The sequence below is a fragment of the Mastacembelus armatus genome, chromosome 14 (assembly GCF_900324485.2).
Source record: "Mastacembelus armatus chromosome 14, fMasArm1.2, whole genome shotgun sequence".
Lineage (NCBI taxonomy): Eukaryota > Metazoa > Chordata > Actinopteri > Synbranchiformes > Mastacembelidae > Mastacembelus > Mastacembelus armatus.
In genome coordinates, this window is record NC_046646.1 from 15,497,349 (window position 1) to 15,510,254 (window position 12,906).

At 36.4% G+C, this 12,906-nt stretch overlaps 1 protein-coding gene across 6 annotated transcripts in view; it reads left to right on the plus strand.

The window, feature by feature from the left end:
- ncam1a (neural cell adhesion molecule 1a) overlaps positions 1-12,906 on the plus strand; it is a 204,698-nt gene that overhangs the window by 150,658 nt on the left and 41,134 nt on the right. For all 6 annotated transcript variants that reach the window (XM_026329098.1, XM_026329100.1, XM_026329099.1 and 3 more), the window contains exon 9: positions 9,367-9,517. In XM_026329098.1, the coding sequence (XP_026184883.1) occupies positions 9,367-9,517 (151 nt within the window). The remainder of the gene's footprint in view (positions 1-9,366; positions 9,518-12,906) is intronic.

Sequence of the window (12,906 nt, forward strand, 5' to 3'; positions counted from 1 at the left end):
CATTAAGATAATTACCTCACCGCCTCTAGGTTTGTGGATTCAGAAGGAACACTTAATACACTGGTTTATGCTTCAGCTCAGATTAGATGATGCAAAAATAACAAAACATTTTCATTTTACATCTGATAATAATGGAACTTAGGTATTTCCCATTGCCTGGATTGTAGATTGGTACAGAGCCTTGGAAAATGTTGCTGTAGTAAGTATTCTGAAATACAGAGGAGGTTATGGATTGGCTGCTAGTTTTGGTTTTATCCTGTACCACTGACTCTTTTGTGCATTTTCATAATAAACTTGTCCAAATAAAAATGGTTATCAAACAGTTATGCATCTTACTAACAGTATAATTATTCCCATATACCATATAGGTATATGGGCAGACAAACACAATAAATGTAATGAAGGCAGCAGCTCTGTTTGATCCCAAAGGACAAAAAAAGCACAATATTTGGACTATAGTGACCTATTTTCCTTCATCACTCTGTACAGTGGTGTTCAAATAGTGAATTGTAATGAATTCTCTTAAAGCTGTCACATAATTATTGTTTTAACACTATAATCTTGGCATAATAACTCCAAATTAAAAAGCTATTGTGCATCTTTATTAGTAAGATTATAAATATACATTCCATATAATTATATGGATAAATAAGGCTGGTGTTATTATATAGGCCTACTGTATTTTCCTTATCAACAAACACCATAGAAAACCAAAGCCAACTATGTCCTAAATCTTTCTTCAAACAGCTGGGCTCTGTAGTTTTGGGGAAATGTTACTCATTCAAGATGTAACAATTGACTCAATTATATCATAACAACATCAATATTTTTGATGACATTTATTGAGTGGAATTAATGGTAGTAAAATGTTACCTAGGGCTCCCACATCAGTCCTTCCTTTACATCAAGTAGCACAATACAGATACATTTTGGACATTATTATCTGTTATACTTGACATTTAGGAGTTGTTGATCTGTGTGTTATTGCAGTTGATCTGGATTCCTCTGTGAAATAAACAAAATTGGGTTGATAAAAATAAAGTGCATTTGATGGATTATATATATCACAAGCACAGCAAATGTGTAGTGAATATTTACTGCAGCAGAACAATGTACAGTATATGGAATCAACTCAAAATAAAAAGTACTCACTGTACTGACAGTCTAGGTCACCTAGTGCAATGGTGTCGGTCATAGATTTCAACAATAATGGAAGTCAATGGCAAAGGCAAAAGAGCTACGTGAGTCTTTGTCCACTCATGTAGTACTTTTAAGGAGTTATCAAACTGACTGCAAGGTTGAAATGTGCTTTGTGTCCAAGGCACCTTCAGTGAATTTAATTCATCATTGTATTTTGTCTTTCACTGTTCGACAATATGAAATAAAATATATTTTATAGCAGCATTATCCTTTAAGTAAGGCATCATCCATTCATATAAGAGAAGTTGGACTGGCTGTGTAGTTACAGCCTTTTCAATTTCAGATGAAAACCAGTAATTATGATGCATATGTTACTACTATATTATATGTTCTTTTTTTAAGGAATAAATGTAATGATGGTATTTTGCCATCAAGACTTCATCAAGAAACGTACCACTGTACATTGTGCATTAAACCTAATACCTAAAACCTAAAGTTTTGCTCCTTTGGTTTTAGAATTCCTTTTGGGATGAGCACGGTATTTTTGTATTTTGTGCCAATAATTATTTAAGCAGATTTCTACCAAATTCTGTTGAAGCATTGTCCTCCTGCTGTATCATTTAACAAGACTCTCACCTCAGTTCACCAGTGTATTCAGTTGAGATATTTCAGCAAACAAGTCTTCATCAAAGACCCAAATGAGACCCCATTATTTAGTCTAGTCCAGCATCATTGTGTCTGTGTTTTTGAGGATGCTTTCAGCCAAGCCAAGGGAGCATTTTAGATAATTAAAATCTTGGCCAACTCATATCAGTAGAAATGAAAATAAACTGAACATGCATGAAATGCAAACTGAACCAACTAGGCCTTTCTTTGTGGAGCATGGTGAGTCTGTGGTCTGAGAGTGGAGAATGTTTTTATGTGTTGCGAAATGTTAAAGCTGGTTTAAAAGCAGTCAATGCAGTCAGTATTCTGATTAGATGTCTGTACTTTGAGATAATAATGTGCTGTAAAGTCCAGTCCCCCTTGATTAGCTGTGCTTTCTTTTGTGAGCTAAGATGTCTTTAACTTTATGATAATCATAAATTAATTAACAAAATGCAAAGATTGACTCTAAAGGCTTGGCCCGTGAGTGAGGGGGCACAGTAACTACTTTAGTGGAGCATGGCCCTCAAATGACCCACCTGTGATGCTGACATGGAAAAACCTCAGTAATGTAATAAAATAATTGCATTGTTGTTTGTTCCATCCAATTCTAGCAGAGCATTAAACTCTCCCACATTCATTCTAGACTTTTGTCAAAAGAGATTTTCCTAATTTGATTAAGCTGCCAATCAGTCGAATAGTGCACAAAGCTCAATGCATTAATTGGGTGTATTGCAAGTTACTGAATCCTCCTACAGGAGGCCTGGGCATTGAAAGTCACAAGTATCTTCTTCCATTCAGAAACTGTCGTCATTCCTCCCTTTTCTATCTATCACTGTCAGATCAAATTTGATTTAATGCTGCTGTAATCACAAAATCCCACTGATCACTTGGTAATAGCTGTCCCCTAAATTTCATTGGCTCGTCATTAATCATTGGTCTGTTTGCCATGCTCTGTCCTCCATTCACATCCTAGTTCTGCGTCGCACCAGCCAGACTACAAGAGCACAGACATAATCATAATGATGTGCAGTGACAGAACAGTCATTTTACTGCCTCTTCTTAATATCGCTGTCTTGTAAAAATAAAGTGGATAAAAGAAAGTGGATGGTATCATTCTATTAGCTCTTGGAGAAGGCATTTTAGTGTGATATTGAGATTCTTTGCAAATTTATACCGTATAATTAGTATTTAAACCATTAGAATTACCAGTAGGCTATGTATTTATTATTAACCAAAACTACAGTGAGTCGTGCACACCACTGTCATGTAACTAATGACTGAACTAATCAAAACACAGGATGCCATGCTGAGAAAGATGCTGATTAGAAAAACAAAGTCTCTAGATATGGGCAATGGTTCCCTCATAATTAGTTTAAGTGACCTGTTTTTCTTAGTGTGTCTCCATATTTTTTCTAATTACAGTACATCATTTAATATCCAACTGAGATGCCCCCAAGCTATTTAAAAAAATTTTCCTCTAGTTTAGCATTTTGTAAATTCCCAGAACGGTGTTGAACTAAGTCAGAAATCCTGACCGCGCCATAGCAGTCAACTCTAAGGAATTCTCTCGAACAATACTTTGAACTTAAAGTCAGATAATAGTACTTTGTCCTGTTTTTAAACTTTTACCACAGCAGCAAAATGTATTTGTAAAATAAACTAAAATTCTAATAAACACAGTTTGGTAGAAAAATTGTTGAGTCTTATTCAATCTTAATTTGAATGTTTTGGCTCATTGTGCATACATTTTTGTTTTTGAGGGCAATGATAGTACTTATACACACTTGATGCCATTAGTTATAAATCATGTATACAATGCTGCTGCACTTTCCAAAGCATGTTGATCCACCAACAGAGTACCTGCTGAATCCACTCGACTATTGGAGCGCCCGTATTGTGTTTGTTTATTCATACCAGATCACTGGACTTCGAAGTCGAGACACACACCTGTAGAGTCAGCTCCTGTATCATTTCCCTTACTGTAGTTTCTATGGCTCTATGGTCACGGGTTGAAAAGAATGTATGTGTAGAAACTATTAAAAAAAACAGCAGCACAGGGTCATATGTGTTCATGAAAACAGTAACAGTACCCTCTGTGCTGCTGCTGATAATGACCAGTGGTGCGTGTACTGCTGTGTTTACATTGTGTAACAGTGGAGGCAGCACTGACAACTGCTCACCATCTGAAACCACTTATGTCTGCATGCTCTTTTGTTTTTTATCAAACTTTCATTACTGTTGCACAGTGTGTTATTTGTATTATTTTAGCATCAACAGCACTATACTAAAGCAGACCGAAGTTCACTGTGATGGATTACCTGTCTTACCTAGCAATTTCAAAGTCACTGCAAGTTGATTTTCCTGCAAACATGAATGAATGTGGATCAAAAACTGGAAGACAGAATACGAGTCTCTGTGTTGGGAAATGATTGGCAGCAGTGTACTGAATATGGTTTTTGTAGCTGAAATTATTGCACATCTCCTGCAGGTAAATTCAGTTTGTGGGTCCTTTACAAAAGCTTACTCTGCTCCACTGTTTTGCTGTTTGTCTTTGCTTCCTCTGTTTGTCCTCTCTAGGCTTCTTGGACACGACCAGACAAATATGAGGTATGGCTACTAAATACTGTAGCCGGAGTTTAATTGTAATAGGCCAACTTTACACAGTAGACCACCCCTTTCTATTGCAGAGCAGAAGTGTTGTTGTTCAGCCCACATTTAATGTGCACTACATTTATTTGTGCACTAAATATGTAGACCATTAGACACATACTACAGTACATTAAATCTGTTTAGTTCCAGTACACATTTAGATTTGCCCTATTTATTTGTCCCCATTTATTTTTGTCGACAAATTCCATCTTGAGATGTAAAGACTCAGTATTTCAAAGTACTTGCTCCATTTTTAGGCCCTTAGCATGTTATTTTCTGTAGTGTAGTCTGGTTAGTTTTTAGAGTTTGCTCCATTCAGGGAAGAAACAAATTTGTACATTGATTTGCTTGTAGGACTGCAGCTTTACAATCTCCCATAGAAAACACTGTCTGCTCTGCTGTGGCTCAGCCATGGCTCTAACTCACTGAGTTATACTAAAGTAGTTTTAAATGGTGTAGCTTGCTGTCATGACCCAGGAGTCTGCATGTTTGTACTTCAGCCACACACTGTAGCAGCTGACTCCTATCATTCAGAAGGAGAGTCAAATCATCTGAGGACTGATTTATAATAGGATCTTACTGTGTCATTTCACCCAAATGACAAAAAAACAGATTTTCTCAATTTCTATATCTAACACATTTGTGGTATACTCATTTTACATACAAACACCTTTGATGGCCAGAAACATGCCATGATGTCAAACGTCATAAAATATTAATTTAAAAATATACTTTTGTATGTGAAGTCTGCTCTAGTGTTCGACTGGAAGAAAACATGCAAACCTTTGGTCCTCCACAGAAAAAAACAACACTGCCTTTATATTCTTTAGAATTGACATAATATAACAACCTAACTTCACACACTCTAACTCCCACACACATAAGGAATGAACTTACCTGACGAAGTGTGAAAATAAGAAATTAGTTGTAACAACTTGTGTTCTTTTAAAAACATGTAATTGTCCACACAATAGCAAGACATAATTCAGTGACTAGATCATTTTCTGTTGTTTTGTGTTTATTTCAATTACTGCATCACACGAGGCGGTGTAAGACATTCCAGTATGTGACCAATGTTGAATCACATTGTTGTGATTCATGATTCTACAAAGCACAGCTGCACCATACTTAATGTGCACAAATATATGTAATAATATTGGTAATGTAGACAAATGCTAAAGTTTTTTTTAATTAGCATATAAAGTACACTGTATAAGTATTGTTTAATGATGGTGTTTTCCTTGTAGGTTTTTCTTGCTTTTGCAGACAACCAGCTACTATTGATAGCAGTAGTAGTGTAGCTTTTTGCTGTAGGTTAATATTGCTTTTAGTCTCTTAAGACTGTGGAGAAAAGTGTTTGTCTTTAATGGTTTTATTGGTTCACTGTTCTCTTCTGCTCACTAGGTTCTCTAAAATTGCTTGTTTCTACAGGGTGAGGGCAGTTAGTGCTAGAAATAGTGTGAGAGAAAAAAAAACATATACAGTAGCTTCTATCTAGCTGTGTAAATAAAAGTTTTGACAACTGCATTATTACCAGACTAAGGTGTTTCATTACATATGATGACCATTCTTCAAATTTTGTGCACCTAAAGATATTATGAGTTAATGGTTCTGTGCAGCAATGAAGATGAAGAATGAAGAAATGTAACCATGTTAAATATTTTGATGTTTATCACCATAGAAAATCAGTTGTTGATGAATGCATCTCTAATAGCATGGTAGTGATTTGAAACAAATCTATAGTCACCAATAATAGTTTTATGTTTGTGCTGTGCACTGCTTACATTGGATGTGTGCTAAACTGTGCTGTGAGCTGCAAACAAGTGGGAATTATATGATCGGTCTCGATGATTAATGTAATCTGAAAGGTGATATTATGCTTTGTATTCATGTATTCATTATGATTCTAGATGCATGATTTAAAACTACACCAAATACTTCTGCATAAATAATGGGAGGAACACATAATCTTCATTGTTTGTTCTTGTTAGGAGCATGGATAAAGTTAAAGAATAGGCTTGGACTTGGTCTTAAAAAAATATTGAGATATATATGTGAGAATGGGCCTGAGTTGTTTTTTTTTCTACTCTCCACAGCAGCCCTTAAGTGCTTCACATAGAAAGTGACTACCTTGTAAAAAATGAGGGCAAAAATACACAGGCCTTATGTGCAAAAAATGCACTTAAGTTCATCTGAGGCTCAAATGACATATCAACTATTTCACTAAACTAATTTGAGTTTGTATCTTACAAATTAGTCTGTTTAAGGTAAATTTCCCTCATTTGTTCTCCAGAGTAAGTACTTCCTTGCTGAGCTGTAGCAGAGGGACACGTTCCAGTAGTAATTTTCTCTGTGGGCAGCCTCACAAAATACTCTAATGTTAATTGTCCACCTACAGAACAAAAAAAGGTAAATAACTAAAGGCTGCAGTGCTGGTCTAATGTGAGGAGAGGTTTGGTGGATGTAGCACATTACCATGCTTTCCATGGAGTTTGGTACAGATTTTAATTTTCCAGATCCTTCCCACCACCATCCTCAGATCAAAATTTCAATTTACCTACTACAAATACCTGCAGAACTAAAGACAATCTCATCAGCCTCACTTTTACTTTGTGTTTACAGTGAGTTACCAAATCTTAACATTCTAACATGCTAAAAAAAAAGAAGATGGTGCACATGGTAAACATTAATTTCTATCTGCTCACAGACCTCAGAAATTCATTTCACCACAAAATTCTATCATGCTCACCTTTTAATTACTACTGGGGTACTGATATGCACAGTGGATCCTAGTTCTGCATTTTAAATTTTCAGAAAACCCGTATGACTTTAATGCAGGCTTTTTATAGAGTCAGTGGAGATATAGGTGCTGAAGATGTGCTGACAGAAAAAAATATCTCCCTAAAGTAAAGAAGGTACTTGCACTTTGATTGCTGAGAAAATCTGCCCTTATGTCAACTTTAAATGTACTGCAAGTACAGAAATAGCACTTCTAAACAATAAACTTTTTTTTGCATCACTGACAGATATGCTGGTGGAGATTCAGGCTGACAGTGTCTCCCATATATCAGTTGTAAGTCGGTGTATATGACAAGCAAAACACATATATTGGCAGGTTATGTAACACAATATCAGTTACTGTACAACATCATTTCCATGCTTTACATTGCAAGTCTCCCAATATAATTAATTTGGTGACAAATCAGAGTTGTATAATTAAAATGACTCATTTGAATTAATGAATAAATCCTGTTCAGAGGTCTGCCTGTTCACCTGCTTCTGTTATATCATTGAAGCATTATTCGCCATTAACCTTATCCCTGTTCACATTCCAACAGTGTGCCCAGTACAGCTCCTTCCTCTGTCACTGCAATAAGACAAGATTAATGTTGCCCTTTCAAAATGTTCCAGGACACTCCCTCAGATGTTCAGTAAACTGCAGACATTGCTGCCACATCTGCATCACCATACTCCGTAAAGGATAACAATTCATTCCATGATACTAATACAACAGATATTAAATTATTTATAAAACTTAAACACTGAAGCACCTATAGAATTCCTGAAATATTCATAGCAAATCATGACGGCTACTGAAGGAAGATGTATATTCTCTTTGTTGCCCAGAGGGAACAAAAGCTGTTTCTCTATTTCTTACAGCCAGAGTTTCTATAGGGCCTGCTACATGGTTCTTCTTCATTATTGATGTCATTTTTTCTCTTGCTACCTTCTGCAGGAGTAACCATGTACTGTAATAATAAAACAGAATTTCTGATCCAGTGGGAAGGCTACATTTATTTTATGACAAAAAAATGTAGATAAAAATAATTACTTTGGGCCATAAATGTAATCAAGGACAAAGAACCAAACAAAAGCAAAGTAGTTAATATGCCTTTTAGCTTGTATTGGATAATATGCATACTAAAGATCAAGCTAGGTTGCAGCGCATAATTAAAAAAAGTCCAATGAGTGGGTGAACTCAAACGCCAGCTGCGCACCTGTGCTCAGAGCTTGTTCATTCTCAGTGACCCTACCTAGCCACAGGTTCATCTGAGCAGGCACAGCAATAAAGGCGATCTACTATATAAAAACAAGGTTTAACAAGCCATTTGTTCCAACTGCAATTACAGTGCTCCAGCTGCAATTAGACTGTCTGTAAACTTGAAACTAGACTGCTAAATGGTAGGGTCAGGTAATCGACATACTGTAGGAATTTGCTGTTTATTGGCCAAGGCTTTATGCACTGATTTTCCAGGCTGATGGGCTGCAATTTCTGAGTCTTAACAATTTTAACTGTGTTGCTGTTCATATTACTATTTTAAGATAGTCCAAATGTGTATTTTTGTGGTTTAAAGATTATGGAACATACGTGGCCACAGTGTAAGGGATAAGGCTGGTGTATTGCTATATTTTCTCATTGACAAATCATATGGAAGGACCACAACCAACAATGTGTTACTTATACCTTACAAATTTTCCAACCTCCCCATTCTGTCTGAGCAGCTTTCGCCTCAGGCGAAATATACAGAGCAGTATCTGCCTTATCCTTTATTTTTTCATATAAGAGACTGAAGAGACCAACTGCCACTTTTTACAACAATGTTTTTTCCTGTCTTTTTCTGTTTCTTTGTTAGGCGCTCATTACAATGGCAATTTTATGTGTTTCCCTCCAGCTGGTCATCACCAGCGTGTTTTTGCACTACAATTCACCTGTCAATCAGACATACTTCTTTTTATTCATTATGTTTATTGCACACAAACTAGAAACATAAGCCTGTCATTTTCGTGTGTGTGTGTGTGTAGGCCAACAAATAAATATGAAAATGCAACATGAACAAGTCTAGGGACTCACTGAGCGTGGACCAAGATGTGTATTCATTTCTGTATTGAGATTTAAAGGTGAGAATGATTTCTTTCTCTTCTTTATAGAGCTTCGATAGAAATATTGTGGTACGCAGTCATGCACGGGTGTCCTCTCTCACCTTGAAAAACGTCCAGTTCACATATGCTGGTCAGTATCTCTGCACTGCCAGCAACTCCATTGGTCAAGACACCCAGCACATGTATCTGGAGGTCCGCTGTAAGTAATGCTTTCTACATTTGTTCTAATGGTTTTCCAGTGTTGTTAACATGCATCACATTAATTTTGCACTGTTCTAATTTGTCAACGAATGAATTAGGCTAAGATTAATCTGCTCACGTTTGCTGGTGCTGTTGACATTTACTGAATGAATGTAGATTTTTTTTTTTCATTTTATCGCACTCTCAGAAATTTCCACAAATGTTGACCTATTCTTTAAAAACACAAATATTACAAGATTGCTTAAGGCAGGACATTTTTTCCCCAATTTAGGTTATTGAGGGGGGTTTTTCCTCATTTGCTTTATGAGACTAAGGACAGAGGGCTCTTGAGGCAAATATATGCTTTATATATTGGATGATAAAAAAAATCAGATTTGACTTGACATTAAGGCGATTAAGGTTGTATAAAATAATTTTTTTCCAGGGAACTCTGTAACAGGCATAAACCTGCCTTTTGTTAGGTGTGATCTGCAACAACTGCTCCCGTCTCCACGTTTTCCCAGGACAGTCTTTAAATCAAATGTCACAAAGTTATTAAAAGTCAGTAAAAATGTTAGTGACTTGTAGTAGATTGTAAAATTGCATTCTGTGACAGTCCTTATTGCCCAGACATTTTCTAAACATGTCTGTTCCTGCTCAGTTAGCAATTTTCAAGGTTTCCCACAATGGCTTTTGACAGCACCATGAAAACTTTTCTTGGCTTTGTTTATTAGCCTTTGATTTCACCTGTAGAAAGGTAGGCAGAAAAATCAATATCACTAGTAAAATAACAGTGTGAACAAAAAAAGCACATCTGTTCAGCAAAGAAAAACTTTAGATGTATGATCTTTGTCTAATCCACATGTGCCTTTTAGCTTCTTTAACATGTTGAAATCAGAAAGTCCCTACACAGGAGGGCCATAGGAGAAACTTGTGAGAAATGTTTGAGGATACAGTGTCCTGGCACTTACCTCAATTTCTAGGGATAAATGGTGAGTTACAGAGTGAAGTTTGTTGAATCAGTGGTACAATTGTAATTTGTTACCTTAAAACATAAATAGAAGATACCATAGAAACAAAGGTCTTATTTCTGACACAGACTGAGGAGTACAGGGGGTACTTTAAGGGATACTGTAATTAACATTAAAGTATCGTTAAAATACACTAACACACTGCACCATCAAAAAGAGCCACAGACTCAGAGATGCCAAGTACATGTGCCCTTGTGTTGACTTAGCATTAAAGGGTTTGATAGGCATTTTCCCATCAATACCTTAACTAACTCAAACCATATGTCTGGAAATCTGGGTATGCAAAATGTGTGCTAAATCATACTTGATCTCATTTTGAAATCAACTGTTAGCTTAATGAAAAAGAAAAATAAAGCCAGTGAATGCTTAATTGGATTAATAAGGCTTGTTCTCAACATACCAGCAATTTGCTCAAGAGATATAATCTCAACACAGTATTGATGGAGTTGTTTGAGGGCTTGCAGTTAGCTAATCAGTAAGTAATCAAGTAGCTGATTCAATGTTGCCAAGCAATTATTGATAAGAAAAGGTGCTTTGTCTTGAGCACAGCTCGCACTCTCTGTCCTCTCTATCTGCATTCGCCCATTCACACAAGAAAGACCTGCATGGAACTTTTTATCATGCTGCAAAGCCTGATCCCATTAGCTGGGCTGAGTGTGTCTAGGTTACTGCTGAAGGTCTGATAGCAAAGTGTTAATATCTTCTCATTTTCGCTCCATTTGGTCAGCATTCAAGGTTTGTTTAGCATTAATGTATAATGAAAAAACAGTCTGAGTTGGGATCAGGTCACCTCTCATGTCTGTCCTGCTGGCTGTACATTTAAATCGTCCTATATATATATGCATCACTTTGGTTTTTTACAGCTATACACACTAACTTCAAAACATTTTGAGGTATTCTTTAGCTATGCAAATAACTATTTGAATTGCAGTAGTGGTACCTATATTTTAAGATTAAAACCATGTTTATGTGCTATTGATCCTTATTTTCAAAAGAAATCCTTTAAGAATTAGTGATCCCCCCCCCCCCGATAAGTATTTATAAAGTTGGTGCTAAAAATACCCAACCAGCTTTTTTATGTCTAATGTAAAAACTACAGAAAAGAAAAAAAGTACAATAAAGTGTCACCCATGATCATTTTATACACTGTATCTACAGCTTAACAGGCCTTGTCCACTAAATAAAATGTTATCCTGCACTACCAGCATGTATATGTTTTGCTAGAGGAGGCAGCTCTATTACTACTAATAGTAACTGTAGCTTATCTAATTACCTACTTACCTAATTAATACCAATGTGGACAATGCCGTATTTTGGATGTATTTTAATGTATTACATGACCTACATGAGCCCCACTGGTAGATGTATTCCTGTTATTTGCAAACATCAATAATCTCACCTAGTCTGGGCTAGAAGGCCACAGAAATCAAAGAGGCAGATCACAGGCACTGTAGAGAGTCAATGAGGCCCAAAAGCTGCATTGATAGAAAGCACAAGAGACAAATCAGGGTTTCAGGAGATGGCACCTCTATTGACTCAGCCTTGTCTGTCAATCCCAGCAGCAACACGCTGCAGAGTTTTTAAGGTTCCAGGATCAGAAGTAATGACCCAGCAGTGTCAGGGGCCACAGCATTTCAAAGTAGTCGAAGTATACTTCACTGTTATATTGTCCAGTGACGTGAGCGGGATATAATTAAAGAAAACAATGCAGGAAAACAGTCATTTCTTTATATAGCCTCATACCTCTCAGAAAAGATACCAAAAAATAAGGCTCAGGCTTTTGATCATAAGGTATCAAGTGAATTTAGTGAACAGTTGCCTGCATTAATAGTTGCAGTTTTTCACTGCAGGTATCAAATATAGAACAGAGTCTGTGAGAGGAAGAATAATCTAATGTTGATCAAACCCAAAATAAACCAACTGAATTTTCTGTAGCGGTTGGAGCTAACAAAATACAGCACTGTTATGTGGCCGAATACTCTCGCTTGCCTATGATCGTGAGCCTATTAAGCTTTCTGTGTAATAATAGCACCCAGCCCTGTGAGACACTGTATTTTTTAAAATTACTTATAATATGCTTACTTTTGTCACGAACAGTGGTATAAAATCAGCTCAGGTAATGTTTAAAACATAAACAGATATCATTAAAGGCCTCAACTCCAATTTTTTATAGATGTGAATCAAATACAGAGATTAGATTTTGCATTGCCAGATTCTGTCAGCACAGCATTGCCATGAACACTCCATGTGTCTTCAGGAGTTTTTTAAATGCTTGTCTTAATGAAGTATCTCACTACTTGCTGGTAGTGATAATTAAAGCTGAGAAGAGAAGCTGCTGGAATGGCTGAAATCCCCCCCCCCCATTAAAGGCCGTGGC